This window comes from Vollenhovia emeryi, unplaced genomic scaffold (assembly GCF_000949405.1).
Source record: "Vollenhovia emeryi isolate VEMERY1.0 unplaced genomic scaffold, V.emery_V1.0 DF939134.1, whole genome shotgun sequence".
Lineage (NCBI taxonomy): Eukaryota > Metazoa > Arthropoda > Insecta > Hymenoptera > Formicidae > Vollenhovia > Vollenhovia emeryi.
The window spans coordinates 1,477,146-1,498,798 of NW_011967232.1; the positions used below are offsets into that span (position 1 = coordinate 1,477,146).

Consider the following 21,653-nt stretch of genomic DNA (forward strand, 5'->3'; position numbering starts at 1 on the left):
TTTCTGTGATTTCCCATTCTTCTAATTTTAATATGACACAGTTAACACCGGCAAATCGCCAGCACTTTTATCTGCAAAAATATGACAGTAGCGATAGTTATCGAGTTATGAGTTATTTTATAAATTTAGATTTTCACGAATTGAATTTCTTTATGTTAACGTTCATTAATTTTGGACAGACTTTAATTTGACATTTCAATTTGTACTTGATGATCAATTAAAGAAATATTTCGAGCTCTTATACTGAGAAATTGTGACAGCTAGTGGCAACTCTCTATATATAATATTTTCGCTACTGTGCAATCGCTTAAACAAGATAGTGAATATCTCTCAGGAACGTAACATTAAAAGAAAATTATAGAAGATTCCTATTACCGGCACAACAATATTCTCCAGAAATCAGTGAATTGCTACGTCAGTTGCGCGACAGAGAGCTATGATTCTTCGGAGTTTTCTTTTTTGGTTTATGCGCACCCTTGGATTATCGTCATCATTTGGTTTGTGTGTGTGAGAGATCTATTCTTGTAAGAAGCGGTTTTTACTCTGAATATTATTATCTTTATTATCGTTTTATATGCCGTATATTGTATACGATCATATTGTATACATGTAATGCTTCCCGAACATTAGCCAATCCGTTCGATCCTTACGCGGATGAGACCGGACATCCCGAATGCCTCCCGAAACTTTGAAGTAGATTAGGAACTTAGAACGTAATAGATAGTTTATAAAGGGTGGAATCTATGTAGAAACTCTCGATCTATCTTGGCATGTTTCGACTCATATTATTAGATAAGTAATAATCGTTTATGTAAGATTTTCCTGCATGATCGCCTGGATTAATTCATCAATACATGTTGCATCGATTGCACGATTGTTTAATGTTCAGTTATCGCCGAGGTGGTATAACGGGACGATGATACATGCAGGTATAAGTGAGGCTTAATTTTTTTAAATAAACGAACGCTGTAAATTTAAATGCTTTGATAGTTGAAACGAAACTTGTCTCTGCACGATCAGTATCCCGTTACGCTGTGGGTGTATACACATATCTTTCTAACACTTATTAATCAGTGAACGAAGCGCATAAAGTATAAAAACTTACATATTTATATATTATTAAATTATTGTATTGTACAATATAAGATATCAGATGAAAGAATGAACATTAAATAAAGTTTTATTTCTACATTATTTTCTTTAGGCTGTGAAATAAAATATTGTTTTAGATAACAAAATGTATATCTTAAAAATAAATATAGTTTTATCATGTTTCGTATTATGCATTTTAAATATACAAGTACAATTTGGTAATACTTTATGCTACATTTATTTAATAAATCTTGTCGTGCAAAGAATAAAGCTTGCGTTCGTATGCAAATATAAATATATAACAGTTATACTATAAAATTGCTAGAGTAATTATATTATAGGATAAATTTTTATACAATGTTTGTTTTATGATAAAACTAATTGTAAAACAAAAATAGTTTCGCAATAGGAGTTTTTCTACGAATTCAAGTTTCATTGTTTGCCTAACACAGACGATATTGAGTTGTTTTCGACTGTCTATTTCTAAGATGTTCTATTTGGTTAAAGATATTTTGTAATTATTATGTCGACATTATTGCTGTAAAAACGTTTACATTATAAGGAACGCTATTTAAATATTATTGCACATTATTATACTTATTCAAACAACTCATTATCATTGATAATAGCTTTGCGGTATTTTGGGTCGCTTGTTGGCTACTTTCTTGTGTAAAATGTTGTCCACGTTCATAAATGTATCGCATAAAAACACAGCAAAATACATTTAAGCTTTTTGTTACCTCGATATTTAATTGCGAGACATCGAATATTACGCATGATTTCGTCGTAGGTTGTGCTTCACGAAACTGAAGCTTTTGCTGCTGGCCATCGAGATAAAAGGCGAAGCAGGAGGCTCCGACAGTAAAATCTCGATTAACCCACGTGGTGCCAAGATCGCTGCAAATACTCAGGGATTCTTCATTGCTCAATCTGCTGACGAAGTTAAGCGGTAAGAACCCTCGAATATTCCGGAACATCGTTAAAAGCGGAAGCTTATTTAAATATGGTAACCCATATCCTTGCTTAATTTTGTTAAGTAGAAATTTCGTTAAAATTACTAATTATCTAGATAAGGTAATATTCAACGCAAGCTAAAAAGGTTCGAGCTACTAATTAAGACTACACATTTAGTTAATATAAAACAATAATTTATGCAACATCTTACAATTAGAGTGTTTTGCAATTTTTTGCAATGTATTACAAGATTTGGTACGATATGTTTATAGCCTCTTTTCTATTATTGTTGGAATATTTCATAAATTTCACTTGTACAACCACTTTTTGTACTTTCTTATTTTGTCATCATTTTTTCCCTAGTAGATATGAACACTCAACCGATATCCTTCTATAATTCATACAAACAATAATTATGTCTCTCTTATGCTTTCATTTCCAGGGCGTGGTTCTATTGCAAAGCATGCCACGACGAGATTAAAGACGAGACTCTGATCAAGAAGTGCAAGTGCAAAAATTGTAAGTCTTTCTAGCCCAGTGATCCTTTAAACAGCCTTTCTCGATTTTTGCCAAATTTTCTGCTAAATGACATCCGGTCTTCTCTCTGCCAAATATATATTATTATATATATACATATGTCTATATCTAACATATGAACTGTACACAGATGTATTTTGTACATAGAACGCGCTCGATCTATCGATAGAGATTGCGAGTCTCACACGCGGTATCTCTCCTCGTTCTCTTTCTATCTCTCTCTCTCTCTACCTATCTATCGTTCATTCTCGCTCTCTCTGTCAGTCGATATTGATAGAGCGTGCCTTTGATGTGACTCGCAAAATTATAACGTCTCGACGTAAAGTAACGTATAAATGCAAACGGATGACATAGGAAGCTCTCTTTATCTCTCCCTTCCCACCCTCCCACGCTCACCCCGGTTTCTGCCGGCTCACCCTCTTTGCCCCTTGCCCTTGTCTGAGAGCGCGATAACAGTAATAAATGCGACTATTAACGAAGTGACATGGTTGTGACTATCCTATTGTGATATATGATCTAGTGGGGCAGCAGCAGCGCTCCTGGGGCCGGGACTTAGGTAACGTCTCTCACGCTCGTTCGTTAAGTCTGATACTTTACTATCATCTCTATGACTATCTCTTAATCTTATTTTTTAATCTTCTTGCCCTTTTATATACGATCTAGCTCTTGATCTCCAACCCCACCATTCGCCAAACATTAACTTGATTGTACTGTCTCTACTGTTTCTGCCTCTGTACTAAAACTCTGCTCCGCGCCTTGCGATATATATATATATATTTTGTCTTTCTATTAAGTTACTCTCATTCTTCATCGCTCCCCGCCCCCTCTCTGTTTCTCTTTTTCTGCCTCTCTTTACCTTTCTCTTTCATTTTTTCTCTTTATCTGTATTTCTCCGTCTATCTCTTTCTCTTTCTCTCTCTCTCTCTCTCTCTCTCTCTCTCTCTCTCTCTCTCTCTCTCTCTCTCTCTCTGTGTGTCCTATCGATACATATATTGCCTCCACATTAATCGATCTCTTGCAAGCCAAGGTGATGATTATGAGGATAATGATCATAATGACGATGATGATCAGCACAACGATGATTGCATTTTTAATCTTCATTGCAAGACACAATCCCCAAGGCGATGCTATATTCGGGTACTTCTTCGTTTTTCACCGTCACGTCTTTCATTATTCTTTTTATTTTTCTATCTTTTTGGAGAAGATTCATCGGTGCGCGACGATTTTCGCAATTTGCTACCAATAGCGGAAGCTACCGCGAGAGCGGAACATATTTTACAGCGAAGTAGATGGAAAATTCATTGCGCGCCTACATAGGAATAGGTCAAATATCGCGGTTTTGTGCGCCACGCAGCGACGAGCATGATGAATTTATTTCATTCCGGGAAAGCCTCTATGCTCGCTCTCCAATCGCGAGAAATGACGTGAAAAATAAATGAAGTACCGAGTTCGAACACAGTAATTCCCGAAAGTCCAGTCAGTTGGCGCATGTCCACCTGACCGAGAACGAAAACTAGCCTGCACTACTAGTGTGTGCCCCTCTCGCTCGCCTTGCATGCATGACTAGCTCCCGGATTTGGACCTGTTTTCACCATAATGGTAATGACAGCTTCTCTCTCGATCACTGTCTGTCTTCACCCCACCCCTCTCTCTTTCTCTTGCTGTCTCCATTTTCTTCTTTCTTCAAAAAAAACTGTCTTCTTCGATCGTCTGCCAGCTCTCTTCCTCTCTCTTTCTCTTTCTTTTCCCCTTTTCTCTCGCTCTCCCTTTCTCTCTCTCTATCTCTATCTCTCTCTCTCTCTTTCTCTCTCTCTCTCTCTCTCTCTCTTTCAACGTGTGCTAGCTGTACTATCAATGAGACCATTTCGTCGATCGATCGGCCCGATCGAGCCGCGCGTCTTCCACCGCATTCACGCGCGTTCTCACGTTCGCCGAACGTTTCTCGTTCTTGAATCGCCCGGTGAAATTGGACCGCCGACCGGTGGTGCGCCGATGGCAGGAGCATACCCATCCGTTCCCCACGAGCGACGAGATCCCCGGTGTCGGTATCGCTCAGGCACGGGGTAGGCCACGAGTCGTCCCCGTCCGACAATTCCATCCATGTCACACGTGACATACCGCATCAGGCGTACACTCGTACACACGACCACGTACACGACCACATCCACACGAGTCTCCCTTCCGGTAGCGACTTACGCTTAACCGGTCATACGATCAGTCTTGTCCATATACAGGAACGTTAACACCCTAAACCCTGGGCAATCAACGTTCCCGGTGCCTCGACTCGAGCACCGGGCGACCCGCAATCTTCGATCAACGTTAATTTTTAGGTTTGCAAAAAGAATTTCGGTGGTGACGAGGACAGGTAACCGTTGCCCGACGAACGAGCTTATTTTCTATTACTTTTCCAGCGTTGCGTATCTTGGATGTACCCTTATTTGTGACTGAACATGAACATTGTGACTAACGTGTTACCGAATTCGTACGTGGACCGACGCGGAGTCGCGGTAATTCTCTTTGCTTGATTATCGTCGGTATTGTTTCTCATACGACCATCACGTTGCAGTACTACGAACGAAATTGATCTTATTCGTCAAATCTCTGCCTAAGTAACACCTTCCGGCATCTGGATTGCAGTCAGCGTTCGCATACATTGACACACGCACGATTCATTCTGCTCGCGCGTGCGTGCACATACGAATTCCACAAAAGCTATACGTTACTAAAAACCAAAAAAAAAGAGAGAAAGGAAAAACAAAGTGCTGTTCACGATTTTCTCCCGTGTATATACCATGTGTCTGTCTCATTTTGTTCATAACTCACGAACCCGTGTCCGGGTCGATCGCTGGATTTTTGCAGATGTGGGGATGATGATGATGCAGACTGGCATGGTGAAGGGAAACACTGCCTACAGCAGTTACCTCGACGGTACGCCTGTTGCCGGCTTCCTCTTCCATCCTTTTTGTATCCCGTGTACGCGTGTCCACCTGTCGCAGCTTCTGTGAGAATTTGTCAGCGTAAAGCACGTGGGTCGGCCGTTTCTGATTAATAATATTAAGTTTAAAAAAAACAAAGATCCCTCAAAATGGACACTTTTAATCGTCGCATTCGATCCACGTTCATTATCCTGGCAAAATGCATTCTGCCGGACCCGGCGTGCCGTTTCACATATCCGCGTATCGGGAGATCGCGTTCGCAATAAATAAAATAGTCGCGTAACGATTCGACGTTAAAGACAGGTTTCCGGCGTCCGGCAGAATCAGGCTGGGCCTGATTGTGTAATGAGGTAAGATGGCGTAAGTGATATTGAACGTACAACAGCCAAAACCGACGGACCAATTACCGTCTCACTTACCACGTGCACTTACTCCACAGTACCCCGTATTATACGATACTCTCTCCCACTCGGATCCATACGATCCGCGTACTGTTTATCGTTGGGCTTTCGCTAGAGCTGATGGCATTGAGCGAGTTACCGAGGCATCGCCCTCTAACAGTAGCATACAGTTACGTTACGTAGCACTAACATTGTCCGCCGCTTCTTCTCCTACTTCGACACGTGGGCCGGGGCCGACAAGTAACAAGCACGCCGGTTGGACGAACGGATGGCCAATACGTCGCAAAGATCAATTAACTATTGCATATTATGTTTAGCTTCATTCGTCACAAGCGCGATACAATGGCCGCTTTCGCGCAGAAAACGCATTCTTGCACGTTGCCGGGTCGTATATTTTGTGTCTTCACGTTAAATGGCTGCCACCTAACACCAGTCGACCAAAGTTTGCTCATACGTTGTATTTCAGGCTTGCTAACGATTATCGTTTCTTAACTGTTGTTTCAGTGTGCTTACGTGGACATTTATTGGTAATTCATACGTTTCACCAGTTCCAGATATTGTCACGCAATTTCATTTCACGTACCACGCGTACAATTTCCCTTCTCGCTTCGATTGTTGCGACAATAAACGTGACGATTTGGAACTGGGATGTCTTTTTATATATAAGGTTACCCAATGTTAAACAATGTATAAAAAAATGCACGTTTCTTTCGTACATTATTAGTATAATATATATTTATATGTATATAATTGAGCGCAAGTAACATTATTACCTTGGGTCACCTTGTATACGTCCAATATGTAAAAGTTTGCATTGTTTCTGCACAGATCAAACGCTTTTCGTGAAAGTTGTGACCCTAAAAATCATATCATAAGGCTATGCACTTTTGAATTTGGAAATTAACGATTAACTATGAATATCATTATGAGCACATCAGTAAATATACATTTTCTTTAGTATTATCGACTTTCGCGAAAAACGTTTTTTTATTGCCCAATATTTACATGAAAAATTGTATAATTAATCATTGCGAGATGAAATTTTTATTGCAGCAATTTTTGTGCTAATTAATTTCTGTGTTGACTCTGATCTAAATTCAACATGCTAATTGTGAAATTGATTACAAAATTAAAGTATGGTTACAGATGCTCGTCTTGAGAGTCTCGTGCGATCGTTCAAACATGCGTTTACAAATATTGCATTTAATTAACGGAACATGTTGAACTCCATGTATATTTTCTACCAAATTTTTAATTTTTAAGCACAGCAATGTTATTTAAGAGGTATTTCAAGTATGTTACAAATGATACGTTCCGTTTTTCTTATTTCTAAAATGTTTCAATAGCCAAGAAAGACTATAGAGCGTTATTAAGTATGATATTGATCTGCTCGTGCACGTGAAATTCCGTTTCCGTGGTATACTTTCAATGTCGCTGAGTGCGGGTTGACTAATTGGATTCGGCACGCAACCAGAAAGAGCACCAAGACGTAAGCTTGAACCATGAGCTTAAACAGCTTACAGGGACGATGATAATCGATGCCCAGGGTTTATCGAATACATCGGCTAAAAATACTCCATTTCCCCCTTCACATATCGAGCATATTTGACACCACTCACCAACATCACGACAATAACGCCGACACTCTGCAACCGATATTGACTTCTGAGGAAATATTTCTTTCTTTCTTTTTTTGTTCAATACGTATTCCCGAATATACTAGGTTCAACCGCACAGCGCAGATATACATATTATAATCTCTATGTGTTGCGACCCTCACAGTAGGCCGAAGTAAACTATGCAATGGTTGTAACACCAATGTTAATAATGACTCTCTCCATCGAAGGTCACGTTACAGTAAGCTGCAACGACGTTTTCGCCAAAGAGTTGGAATATATTTGTGACTTGGACAAATTAGTAATACACTCGATTTAAAATCTTTGTTTCGAGATCCAATTCCTTATTGAGATTAAAGTCCAAGGTAATTTGCGAAATCACTCGTATCGTTTTAAAGTTGAATTTAATCGAAAAGAATAACGTCGAGTCGACAGAGAGAAAATACGGAAATTTCTGATATCCCGATCCTGATAAATCGCACTAAACGTGACATATCGATCGGGACCACGGATTTAGACCCCACACCCGTTGAGACCCCCGCATCTAGGTTGACATTGTTTTGGTTGTGACAACTAACAGCTCTGGTTCTCCTCCCTTCGGGCAGTGGCCACATTCCGGAAAGGCGTGCGAGCTGTTCAGATGGTTGGAAGAGCAAGTACGTATCCCCCGTGTGTAGACTGTGTATCGAACGTCATTCTTTTATCTTAATCCCGGAAGTACGGACATTTTTTTTAAGTAAATTCGTCGAACGGGGTGTGATTGTGAAAATAAAAAGAAATTATAATATATATATATATTATTCTGACGGAGTAGCATGGCCTTTGACTCGAAAAAAAACAACGTCATGACAAAGTTATAATCCTAATTAGTTATATGTGATGTGTACGAGTAAAAACAACTTTCCTCTTTTTATATGACGTACAAAGGGTACGTACCTTGATATAAATGCTAACATCCGTAGTACAAGACGCTGTAATTATTTCGTAGTAATGAAAGTAAGGAATTTGTGACATCTATTAAAGCATCTAAACAATGTAAATCTGCAATTTTACAATAATAACGTTTTGTCATGTCAATATTGGGAACTGCGTTTTAATGCTATCGGATTATTATCTTTCACGTCAAAAAAGATCGATTCGGAGGCCATGTTTAAATAAATTATGGTAAATAAATAAATGGTCTCATATGCGATTTTGTATAATTATATCGTTTGTTTGATGGATTACGCAAACGGCAAAATTTTCTAATCCGGAAACGTAATTTGAAGTCACTCTACCTTGATTCGAGGTCTTGACGATTACGAGGACCTAATATAGATATAACATAAATCTTGACATTTACAATCGTATTTATGCTATACGATGAATCAATGGTAAATTTAATTACATGTGTTATTGATCTTTCTATTAAATAAATTTTGTTTCTATCGAATAAATTGCTCGTCAAGGCCTATTTTATCGATAAATTTCAACGTGGTTATAAACGAAAGATTACCGAACAACAAGATTACCATTTACATGTTCAACAAGACTAGCACAACGTGCGAAACGTGTCACAGAAATGTTCATGCCTATCACGAGATATTCACTCCATCTTTGCTTGGTCTACATAATTTCGCGATAAGTTTTCGCAGCAAAATTAATGTCGTTGTGCTAATCTCCCAAAGTTCGTTCGGATTGATAAATGGCTCCAGCGTAGAACATCGTTAGTGTTTGAGTCCCTATTGGTGTGGTGTTCTTAACTATTTTGCAACTGAGATTATACTACTATCAGTGTCGTTTTGAATGTAGTTTTCCTGAAAGTTTGTCAGTGTTACTCAATGGTTATTGTTGTGAGTGAATTATGAAATTAACGCAATCGGGAACCGGCGTGATGCGATTGCCTTGAAGTATCAAAGTACCTCCAGTCAGCCTTGCATCGGTGTTCGATATCTAACAATTCGGCGTGTAATTAGAGATACTTTAGAATTAGCCCTTTATTACGTGGATTTTTACTCGTCCTGTGGCGGAGGCAACGATCGTTGATACCGAAGAGAACTAACGTCGTTGTAGTCTGATATTCACTTCGGTATTCTTCACATATTCTCGACGTCATAAATGTTTTTCGCGATCAACACATGAGTGTTACCGCTGGATATGGAGTTATACCTGTGTGTTTTTCAAAGCTCGCAGAACACTCTTTGAGCCAACGTCATACGCTGATATATTGCTTAGCACCGCCGATACCCGTTCACTTTATTAACGGTCAGTTGAACGGTCGCTCTTGATTGACGGCAATAACGCACTGTCGCGCACGAAACGTCAACGAGTGTTCTGCGCCATGACCAAAAACTTGTTGGCCATCGGAGCAACAGCTCGCGGATAGTTTAACCCGCCAGCGGCGCGGGGATCAATGGAACGACCGCTCGTTTCTCCGATTGCCATACTATTTTTTTTCCTCTCCCTCTCTTTCGGAAGCAGATCGGTGTTTGCCGGCTGAGCACCACATCTTCACGATGTTAGATAGACGTGTTACACGTGAGCGATGCGCGCGTATAGAGAAGCGCGACAGACGTTCAATTAATTAACGCAAATATCCACACACTCGCACTTTTCATCGTCCATTCGAGCCACGCAGATGTACACTCATTTTACGACTCGTGCGTAACACGTGGCGAAACACGCGCAATTGCATTAAATGTCAAAGTACACACGCATACACACTCACACACGTACACATTCACACACTCACACGTACACGCATACATACGTAATCTACACGCGAGAAATAATGAAACACACGCGCGCGCACGGGCTCACGACAGAACACGAGATCCGCAAGCAAAGACTCTTTAACTAACTCTCTATATGTGTCTATCTGTCCGAATCTATCTTCTCTCCTCGTCTCCTCCATCACTCCGCATAGGTGAAGACCCCTCGTACGCAAGTAAGTCCAGCGAGAAACGCGGATGTATATTGACATTTATATATTTATGCATTTCTCCTGTATATATTATTTAATTTCACGTATACAATCTCCCCCGCGGCCGCGGACGCGCTCGCGAGAAAGCGCGATTTAAATCACGCGCGCACACGCGTTGTGCCACGCGCTCGTAGGGTCTAATAAAACGCGGACATTCGTCGCGTGTGACCTTTTGCACATTTACTCGAACATCCCGCCTGTCCCTCATTTTCCAGCCTGATCTGACAGGCAAACGGTTCATTGTCAGAGACGGATCGACAAGTTGACGAGACCAAGTCTATTGCATCGTCGAACACGAGCAACATTTTCTATGTTCCCTTAAAAGTAAAATTAAAAAAAATATAGATATTACATCGACTTCAAGTCAAGTGAAAGTAGATTCAATTTAATGGGAAAAGATTGCGTGTCAATTTAAGACCGTGTGCCACGATGTTTAGCAGTGAAAAACACTTTTGAGATTTGGTTCCTTTACGTTTCGCACTTAAAGATATGAAAATATATTCTCTCTAACGTTATTTCAAGCGCAGTGTATCTCATCGAGCAACTCGATTTGTCAACTTTAATCATTTGCTTATTAGTCTCCGTTTATATCTTCTCGCGCTTTCTTGGAAGAAAGCGAGCAAGTTCTGCAATTCCGCGTTTTACAAAGCAGGGAATTAAACTTGGCGCAATTTCTGGGAACGTTTCCTCGGAAGGAACGTGTTGAAGTGGACCAACTTTGATTTTCCAAAGCAAAGACGGCCGCGATGTCTACGGTTCCTAATTAGTGTAGCGTCGTTTCGCTCGACGAGGCCTCGAGTAAGTGCGTAAAGGGGAATCTCGCACGAATTATGGTCTATTCTCGCTCGTCTCACACCGTCGGCCTCGAGATAATGTCGATAATTGCAAATAGAAACGCAGGTCGGCGCATTACGTCCCGTCCCGCAGACGGCGAGTTCACGTCGGAATCCAAAAAGAGAATTCTCCTTGCGCTTTCAGTAGACAAGCTCTATGATCTCTCATGCACTCTTTCAATTTCTCCCGAGCTTTCGCAAAGTCTTTGTCGTTTTGCACGTGAATTCTCTTTCCCGGAGGATGCAAAGCGCGCACTGACAATGCCGAGTAAATATTCACTCTGTAAGGCTATATTATTGCATGCTTTAGGACACGATATAATATTATTGACGTGAGCGGGGACGAGACGGTTCGTTTTTATTTCTGCACGTTGATCAGAAATAAGCAAACCTTGCCACGTTCGCAAGTGGCTCGACATCGATCGCATCTTCTCCGCTCGCGTCATCTTCAGCATGAATTAGGAATGTTTTGGGCACACTGCACGTTTATGATCGTAGGTCGATTTTAGTACCACGTTGTAATAACGTTCCCGCAATATGGACGAGTCACTTTTAATATTAAGATGCTCATAAAATGCTGTTCGACTTGAATCTTTAACTCGTCCACGTTGTCACGAACCATACTGTTAGCTGTCGAAATTACGCACTTGTCTCTATACAAGTTTAGTGATTATTTTCTTTACGATCTCCTTTTTTCTTAGTGCAATACTGAAAGGCCGTTTCAGCTTGATAAACGTCATGTCCCACATTTAATTATTATTATATATCATATATATTAATATCTGTATAAGTAAATTTTTTGTCAATGGCTTACGTACATATGATGATGAAATCTTAATATTTCTGTACCTCGTTATCTTCCTAGATTTTAGCGCAAGGTAAGGAAAGATTATTCTTGCAATTTTTGCTTTGTAAGTATTAAATAAAATCTTTCTGACGTGGCTTCCGAATTATCAGTATTATCGTGCGACGCTGAAACGGAACTTCGCTTCTAGAAGTTATAGCGCAGATTTAGTACTGTCCAACGATAGAGTAGCGACTAGGCCTTAGGTAATTAGTTAGGGTAGCTAACATGTGTAGTGGTTTGTTACAGACGACCACCATCCTCCCCCCACATTCACTCCGCCAGAACTGCCCAAGATGGTTCACGTAAGAGGTACAGTTACACCTCAATCAAAAACCATGCTACAGTCTCGCAAGCTGCCCTTTCTAATTTCGATTGGCAATACGACACGAACACACTAACGAGAGGTTGTTTGACAATAAGCAGATTTAACGATCCTAAAAAGAATCACTGCTCCCGACCGACATCGGAAATCTGATACGCTTCGTCAAATTCGCTTGAGCGATAGGTTCTTGATACGTCGTATTTGATTCAGATCTTTTTCCTTTTTATTGAACGCGCAAATTTTGTGTTGCTGAAACATTGGAGAAAGTGAAACTAAGAAACTGATGAATAACGAAGCCTATTGTTCTAATCATGATTGTGCTTGCTAATGCACCGCTCTCGTGTGTACTACTTTCTCCATTATTGACAGCATTGCATGAAGTTGTTTATTAGATTCGATACCTGTTTATACTTTTCCGTCATTTTATTTATAGCGTAGTGTACATTTAAGGTTATAAATTTATGTCATGTTACTTTAATGACTATTTTATTTGGAAGTGTCTTTATTATTCAGATAAAATTATATCCTACCTTCTATGATTTATAAGAAATCAGACAATTTAATTTTATATTTTCAAATTAACGGAAGTTCACTGAATTAGTTTGCACAGAACACAATTTTAGTATAGTTGCAATAGCATTAGCCTCTTTAAAACTTGTTTATTTATTCATTTTGCTTTACTATAGATTCGTAAAGTACTTCTATTTCACAAATTTTGATGAATAAAATGTAGTTGTTTACTGACCTACTGGTTTTCTTTTAAGTAGAGTTACATATCCTGCGACGAAACGTGCGTATCATTTTTTAAAAGCGTCTTTACGAAAAAGCGAATGAACAGGCAATTTTCCGTAATATGTTACCCACAATTGTTTCTCAACTAACAATTATTGCATAATATGTTTTGCAGTGTAAATTAATTATTTTGTAAATTCGAAAAATTTTCGAAGGTGCGATATTAAAGAATCTTTCTAAATATAAAGTAATAATGTCAAAGTTGTTGAAAATAAATATAAATGGCGTAATTATATTCGCGTAATTAAAATGCTCGGAATATCTATTGGTGCTCGTCTGCATAAGTAGTAAATTGTTTCTGATCACGCAAATGTTTCTCATACTTTCACGTCAATTTGAGAATTAAATGTAAACGTAAATGTGTTAAAAAATGTCCTCCTCTCTTCCACTCCAATAAATAGAATTCTCCTCTCCTATAACGTGACATTTAGATGATATAAATTAGACGCTACTTTATCGAATCACCTTTTGACAACACAAGTCTGAGAAACGTTACTTTAGCTCAAGTAATTTTTGCTAAATTAATTTCTCCCTTTAAATTTTGTGTATCGTAAATAGAAATTTTTTCTCTCATACATTTAGAATGTCTGTTCCATTGAATCGTTGACTTTGTGAAACGCGCTTTTCAAATCGATAGTATCTTGTTGCTTTCAACTTTGTGAAGATGGATTTATAGTTGTATACACAGCACGGTAGATTAATGGTTTCTAATATATGGAAGTTTTAGTTTGCTAACATCTGTGTTTGTTGGCGAATATGTGTGTACATCATCCACTTTATAATTTTGTTTCATCATTGCAGAAAATGGTTGTTCAAGAAACTACCGCGACAGGCGCCATATGTTGTCCCTCGTTAATTTTCCTAGCGCTGTAGTAACTTGCAATTATCTCTGAAGCAGATATTGCTTTTACCTATATAATGAATACATTTTTTCTCTGTCATTGATTTTACACTTTAAGAAAAGTAATATACTTTTGGAAACAATTACTCAACCTTTTCTTCAAAATTGAATTTATAACAAATTTATATTTTTTTCTCTTGTACATTTGCGAATTTGTAAGAAATGTATAGCAACAAAATCTTGAATTGAAGTAGTTTACATGATATTTAAAATTATGATTAAATTTTAATAACAACAGAAAGGGTCAATTTTCTAATACAGTCAGTTGTAATTTACGATATTCTGTTAGAGAAAGGTAAAAAGAAATTTTTATAACAGTTTGGAAACTTTGCCATTAAAGGATTTCTGATTTACTCATTTCTATTGATTACTGATTTTCTTGGCACATGCATAATACATGTGTTGGGTGAAGTATGCGCGCCTGTAAGCATGGGGCTGTAGGTTCATCATCACGGAAATAATATACGCTGTAATGGGGGGAGTTAGGTCACGATCAGTGTGACTCTGTTGTCTTAATCGTTGTTGCTTTGCTCACCGTCCGTAAATAGGATGCTCAGATTTCGAATTAACACTGTTCTATCCATTTTAGGTGAAATCAGCCGCGAACGAGACGATCCGAATGGTAAGTCTCAGTTACGAAATGCGTAATATTAATTAATTTCATTTATTTACTAATTAATCACTTGAAAATAATTGTTAACTAATTACAATAATTAATTGTAATTGAACAACAAGCTGTTGTTTGATACGAAATGTGTCTTTCTATTCGCTAATATTTATTATGGCAGCAATAAAATCATTAATAAGTAATCCTTTTACGTTGCAGCCATGAGAAATCACCGAAACTCCATCGGGATGACCATGATAAATTCGACGAAGCAGGTCAACAAGGTGAAACCGAACGTGAATCGAGCGACGAACGACAGTCTGTCCAGCCCGAATCAGCCGTATAATCAGAGGTACCTGTTTAACTGTTGCGCGCATTACAACTTCATCATCACCTGACATATACGCATCCAAACATGTGATCACTTACATCACCGTCATGTATAAGAAGACGTACCCTCATTCATGATCATCGCTGATCAGAGTACTCAATGATACGCCTGTTTTGCACCCAACCAAAGCAACATCTGCGAATTTCGCTACTGAGAATTAACAATAAGAAGGCAAGAAGCGATCTCCCCACAACAATGCCCGGTCTTTCCAACATTTTTCTTTATATCGCTTTTTATGGTGAGACTTACAGTGCACTCGACATTTGATACCGACACGTATTTTCTAAACAATGAGAATTGCTTTCTTCTCTGAGTCGCTTGAACGTAAATATCTTCCTAAAGTACGCTTTAATCTTTCTCTGTCCTGTCGTAAACACATACGTTATTGATTAATTTATATTTTATTATTTTACCTCAATTACAAGCTTACATGTGTATTACTGATAGCTGCACGATTAGAGTTACACCGACTCTTTCACGCGTACTGTACAGGGGTTATTCAAATTGTAAACGGAATTTGAGAGAGAATTGGACGGCAAGCAAGACAGAATTTTGCCAAACCGTTCTGTGTGAAAACTTTTCTGTACATACATATAATAATATGTTGCAATACCCTGCAATTGACGAACTGGCAACGTAGTTTGAATAACCTGGTTATATGTATCACAAAGTAAAATGTGCAGTTTTAAAAATGCGCCTGTTATAACGTTCAGTTCTTTTTCCTTTTGTAAGTGCGTGTATTTTTTTCAGCTAAACGATATTAATCCATTAATAAGACAACGTCCTACTCTGATCGAGTGCACTAGGATGATCTGCACATTAATGTATCAACGACCTCCGCATTAGCAGTTTTCTAGCATGTTCCTAAAAACTGTTGAACGAGCCATATAACCCGCCAAGGTTTAACGTGCCGATTCTCGGTAGGGATCTTCGATGCGATCCAGAATCACACATCTATCGATCGAGAGAATAATTTCAGTAGTTATATATTAGCGAGATTGCGATTTCACGTGTAAACCGAATAGCTCTGACTCCTGAACGTCTACATCACTTCTTATGTTTTCTAATAGTGTTAATCTTCTCTTCGTGGAAGGTCGTATAAGTCCGATAGAACGTATCGTAGTTTCCAGTGTTGTGTAACAAAAAGATGCTAGATGCGGAATCCATATATTAATCGGTAACAAAAGAGTTGGGTGGCTTTCTATCGTTTCGTTCAATTGTTGACAAAGGGCGCCGCAAACTTGAACGATAAACGGCTCGCATAAATCACGGGAGAAATCGCGCGAGGGCGACAGCCACTTGTACCACTACGCTGTCGGATGGTGCGAGTAACTGCAGGCTACAGGTGGTCGTTGACATTTTCTGATGAACCTGTTACACGTCCGCTAGATTGGTTTCTGCAATTTCTCTCTGTTATTATTCCAAGATCACGCGCATCTGATGCCTTTTGCCAATAAACGCAAACGTGATTCGGACCTTTGCAGCCGGACCCTTTTCGCGCACAACTTTCTCGCGCGACGCGTTATCGCAATAATCCCTTTTATAATTTAAATTGAACAATCGTCTTGATTTAATTGCCGAGGAATCACTCATCATTGTCATCATTATACTTTTCATCAACTGGACCATATCAGAGAGTGAGAGAGTGAGAGAGAGAAAGTGGAGTCATCTGAGAACAGATCCAGAGAACGTTACGCAAACCTTCTGATTCCAGATCGCAAGAGGAGTCCGCATACGCTGGCTACCATCTCGCCTACGAAGTCAAAAAGCTCATGTACGCTTCTGTTGTTAACGCTACCTTGTACTGTGACGTGATTATACGACTGCTTTATCCCACGGTTGTGTAATAAGAATGAACATGCTCCCTGCACGTCAAGCGATGCTCGACTCTCGATATATAATCTACAATAGAATGTTTATTCAAACCAATACGCATCACTTTTTCGCGAACAAAAAAGAAGAATGCTACGTATGCTCTATTTAATATTTAGGTCTCAATCACCGTGACGTAATCAAATCTGATGGCAGTAGTGATACGTTTCGATGTGTTTCATGTTTTTTGTAAAATTAAGTTTTCGTCTCTTCAACGTTTCCTCAGCCTTACCACTTTTGTCAAATGTATGAATGTTAATTCGTTATCATTTGTCCAAAGGATTAATTAGATAATTTGACACCCTTTTGATGAAACTATTCAATTATTAGTCCGCCAAATTAGATGTGCAACATCAACATATAAGTTAATCTTTGTATTTCTAGTTTCACAAGAGAAAGAAAATAAGTTATTAACGATAGCCGCGGGCATAAATAACCGCAAGCGGGTAGTATCTTCCGTCGTGTTAAATTTTCCATCCCACGTGATATTTACGTCTTCGAAGTTGCGTACTACATTGCAGTTACATGTCGCATAGCGTGACTGCAAAAAGTATAGAAGTCCATAATATTTTTACGAGGATACTTAATCTCGGGAAACATGCACCACTGGCATTAATGACGCTCGTAAAAATACGTGAGTGTCATATGTGGAAATGCGGGTTTTGATGGCCGTTTACATCTCGTTCGGAATGCGTGAAAAATCGCGTATTATGTTCAAGGAAAGTATCGCGTTGACCGACATTTCTCATGCTCCAGATAATTCGAATTAATCACGGGGTTGTATTAATTCCGGAAGAGACGCAAAAGTATACTTAAAATACATTTAAACAGACACTTGCGCGCAAACGCAATGAACATCGACTTCGTAATGTTTTAACCAACTCTGAATAAAAATTGCTAATTTCATAAAGACAATCCTGCTTAGACCTTGACCATTCGAACAATGTATTCACAAGCATGCAGTATGAGAGCTTAATATTCCTAGAGATTTCTTCTGTGTCTTTCTTTCTTTGGTATTTGCTGCATTCAAGTAACTTGTCTAATTTATACTCGAGATATAAAGTAACAACACTAGTAGTACTAGATGACAGAAAATGATGCGTACGAAATGCATGTGAAAGTGTGGCTTCGCGGTTTTGATCAATTTCGCAAGAGCTTGAAGACAAATTTCGAGTATGACTCTTTCATCGATATATTTGTTTAACCAATGTTTTACCGATACCTTTTCCCACCGATAAGTGTAAGATTATTATTGCTATCATTGACGAATACGTGTCATATTTATAACTTCGTTCGTGTAATCGTAACGTACTGATGTTTTTCAGGCCAACGAGCAGAGCCTCGGGTGGCACGAACGTTAACAACAACGGCGGTCTTCAGGTCGGGATCGCTGACGATCAAGCGAAAGATTTTGATTTCGAGAAGACCGAGATGAAGTACGACTCGACGGGGATGTTCCATTGGAGCCCCTCCCGTAATCTCGAAGACTGCATACTGGATCGTAATCAGGCGGCGATGACAGTTCTCAACGGGCACGTCGTCGTCTGCCTGTTCGCCGATCCCGACTCGCCTCTCATCGGACTGAGGAACCTTGTCATGCCATTACGAGCTTCCAATTTTCATTACCACGAGCTTAAACACGTAGTGATAGTTGGATCGGTGGATTACATACGCCGCGAGTGGAAGATGCTGCAGAATCTACCGAAGATATCGGTTCTAAATGTGAGGAGGCTGCTCTTGTTTCGTTTGCATTGCATTATCCCGTATGATAACACGGATATTCTGTTTTTTTATTATCGTATGATACAGGACGTCTCAGATTTACACAATAAAACGTTTGTTTTATTCCGGCCCTAGATTTGTTGAGGTACTCACAGTTATAATACACAGTAAATCTTTCTGATGAAATTTAATTGAAGATCACATTGTTTGCAACAGTTTCTCAACTTGTCATTTTTGTTATATATTTAAACGATTATGTCACAAGTTAAAAAGCTTGGATAAAAATAATTATGTAAATGTAATGTTTGTCGCGTACTGAACAAATTTAACTTGACAAGTTATTTTAATCTTAATTTTAATTCTGATATAAATAGGATAATTTGTTGTTAATTACTCTTATAGTTTTTTTATTAACTTGAGATAAGAGGAAATTGCACAGCTAACGTATTTATATGCAATTGTATTTCTTATATCGGATTTATTTAAAAGAATGCACGATAAATTTGGGATTTATGTATACTTTACATTATCGTGTTAGTATACGTTATATTACCGTATATTGTCATTAAAATGTGCATGTTAAACAAAATTTTCGTATCCAATGTTGCTAAATTTAAACATAAAAGCATTTACAAAAGCCACGAGAATCGCTTGAACGCGGTATGAATTTGCTCATGCGAAATGAGGGTAATGAGAGATAATTTCGCGATGAAAATTCTGTTTCCGCAGCTTTTATCTCGCTTGAATGACTTTTCGCAGGGTTCACCATTAAGTAGAGCCGATTTGCGTGCCGTTAACGTGAATCTGTGCGACATGTGTTGCATCCTGTCGGCTAAAGTGCCTAGCAATGATGACCCCACCCTCGCCGACAAGGAGGCCATCCTTGCATCCCTCAATATCAAGGCCATGACTTTCGACGATACAATCGGCGTGCTTAGCCAAGGTACGGTATTATCATTGACGCTCGTTGGAAACCGGAGAGCTCTCGGTTTCTCCGTTAGAACCACACTATTAAATTGAAAGTGCAAATTACAGCAGATAATGAACAAGGTAATTTGACCGCAGTTGGCAGCCCAATCGTCTTGCAGCGACGGGGATCCGTTTATGGAGCGAATGTGCCAATGATCACAGGTAACGGGAAAGATCCTATCAAACCTTCAGGATTACACTTGTGCGTGTTCAATATCGTCTAATAAAAATAAAGACTGCTAAACTGCTCGTTATAATTAATTAAACATTTGAATTATAGTATCAAAGGAAAAATTGTTTTTGGTAAAAAATTGTTGCTATTTTATATTTCTTGATTAGAATCTCTAACGAATATTTGCATGTTGAATATCAAAGACAGGTACTTATTTCTGCTCACAATTATTTCGTTTGCTATTCCAGAGCTTGTGAATGATAGCAACGTACAGTTCCTTGACCAGGACGACGACGATGACCCAGACACGGAACTCTACCTCACTCAACCTTTCGCCTGTGGTACTGCCTTTGCAGTCAGCGTATTGGATTCCCTCATGTCAACGGTCAGTATTAAAAATATATCTTCCTACCGTGCATAAACATATCGGTTAACATACTTCATAGGGCTTGTTTATTTGTTACGTATTGACGTTCTCGTTTCTCCAGACGCTACGAATGACGATGAAAACTTTACGTATTTTTGCAGACGTACTTCAACCAAAATGCGCTGACTCTGATCCGGTCACTGATCACCGGTGGAGCTACGCCCGAGTTGGAACTGATCCTGGCTGAAGGGGCAGGCTTAAGGGGAGGGTACAGGTAAAATCTCGCGCTCCATCTCGTTGTAATGTCTCGTTGTTGGACCTGGAGAATTTTGGAACGCTGTTAAACGACGGGTATGTTGTCTGATTCACAGTACGGCAGATAGCCTGGCTAATAGGGATCGGTGTCGTGTTGGTCAGATCGCGTTGTACGACGGGCCATTGGCTCAGTATGGCGAGGGAGGCAAGTACGGTGACCTCTTTGTCGCAGCATTAAAGTCGTACGGAATGCTGTGCATTGGTCTGTACAGGTACAGGTACCGGACTTTTTTCCCTCTCTCGATGGTATTTATTGGATTACCCTACGCACATATATATTTCTATACATTGTACATATTACCGTTCGAAAACAGCGACTACTCCGATTGCTGCCATTATTGTACCGCCGTTTATTACCTTTTACTACTCACGTACTTACTATGTGACTTATGATTTTTTGCCGCACACCTTTTACACTTTGCGTTTTTTGCATCATAAAAAAGAAAGTAATGAAAAGCAACGAGTTGTAAGTTGCCCTCATCCAAAAAATATCATTTTACTACTTTCTTTCTCTCTCTCTCTCTCTCTCTCTCTCTCTCTCTCTCTCTCTCTCTCTCTCTCTCTGTCTCTGTGTCATCTTACTGTTTATTTAGCATTTAGTTGTCCGTCATACGGTCCACATACATTTAGTTTAGTTTAGCTTAGTTTACTTCAGTTTAGCTTAACTTAGCTCAACTTTGATTAGTCAATTAGTTACACTTGGTGTATATAGATGAGCTCGTGTTCTTCTTATTCGCTGACATTCATTCGAATCTTCTAGGTTTCGAGACACTAGCTCGTCGTGCGACGCCTCTTCCAAGCGATACGTGATCACAAATCCACCCGATGACTTCACATTATTGCCCACAGATCAGGTATCACGTTTCAGATCATCTCATTGCGTATTTTTTAAGATTGATAATGATATTTTATCGCTACACTTTGGTAACACAACAATTTATACTAATTATTAGTTAGCTGCGCAGTATAATATCGTGCACACTCTCGATATCAATTTACATCGGGCAAGCCGAATCCGTTTACCGATTTGTTGCTTCTCACTCGC

The 21,653-nt window shown here is 39.1% G+C and overlaps 1 protein-coding gene across 46 annotated transcripts in view; it reads left to right on the top strand.

The window, feature by feature from the left end:
• LOC105567794 (calcium-activated potassium channel slowpoke) overlaps nt 1–21,653 on the top strand; it is a 101,015-nt gene that overhangs the window by 78,016 nt on the left and 1,346 nt on the right. For 9 of the 46 annotated variants that reach the window (XM_012022945.1, XM_012022938.1, XM_012022937.1 and 6 more), the window contains exons 12-27: nt 1,883–2,041; nt 2,489–2,565; nt 5,443–5,511; nt 8,142–8,192; nt 10,442–10,462; nt 12,425–12,487; nt 14,783–14,815; nt 15,020–15,152; nt 16,906–16,965; nt 18,389–18,785; nt 19,545–19,728; nt 19,821–19,916; nt 20,175–20,311; nt 20,455–20,567; nt 20,665–20,826; nt 21,369–21,462. In XM_012022945.1, the coding sequence (XP_011878335.1) occupies nt 1,883–2,041; nt 2,489–2,565; nt 5,443–5,511; nt 8,142–8,192; nt 10,442–10,462; nt 12,425–12,487; nt 14,783–14,815; nt 15,020–15,152; nt 16,906–16,965; nt 18,389–18,785; nt 19,545–19,728; nt 19,821–19,916; nt 20,175–20,311; nt 20,455–20,567; nt 20,665–20,826; nt 21,369–21,462 (1,849 nt within the window). Of the gene's footprint in view, nt 1–1,882; nt 2,042–2,488; nt 2,566–3,103; nt 3,140–5,442; nt 5,512–8,141; nt 8,193–10,441; nt 10,463–12,424; nt 12,488–14,782; nt 14,816–15,019; nt 15,153–16,905; nt 16,966–18,388; nt 18,786–19,544; nt 19,729–19,820; nt 19,917–20,174; nt 20,312–20,454; nt 20,568–20,664; nt 20,827–21,368; nt 21,463–21,653 lie in introns of all 46 variants that reach the window. The other 37 variants (XM_012022981.1, XM_012022978.1, XM_012022939.1 and 34 more) reach the window with 24 other exon arrangements.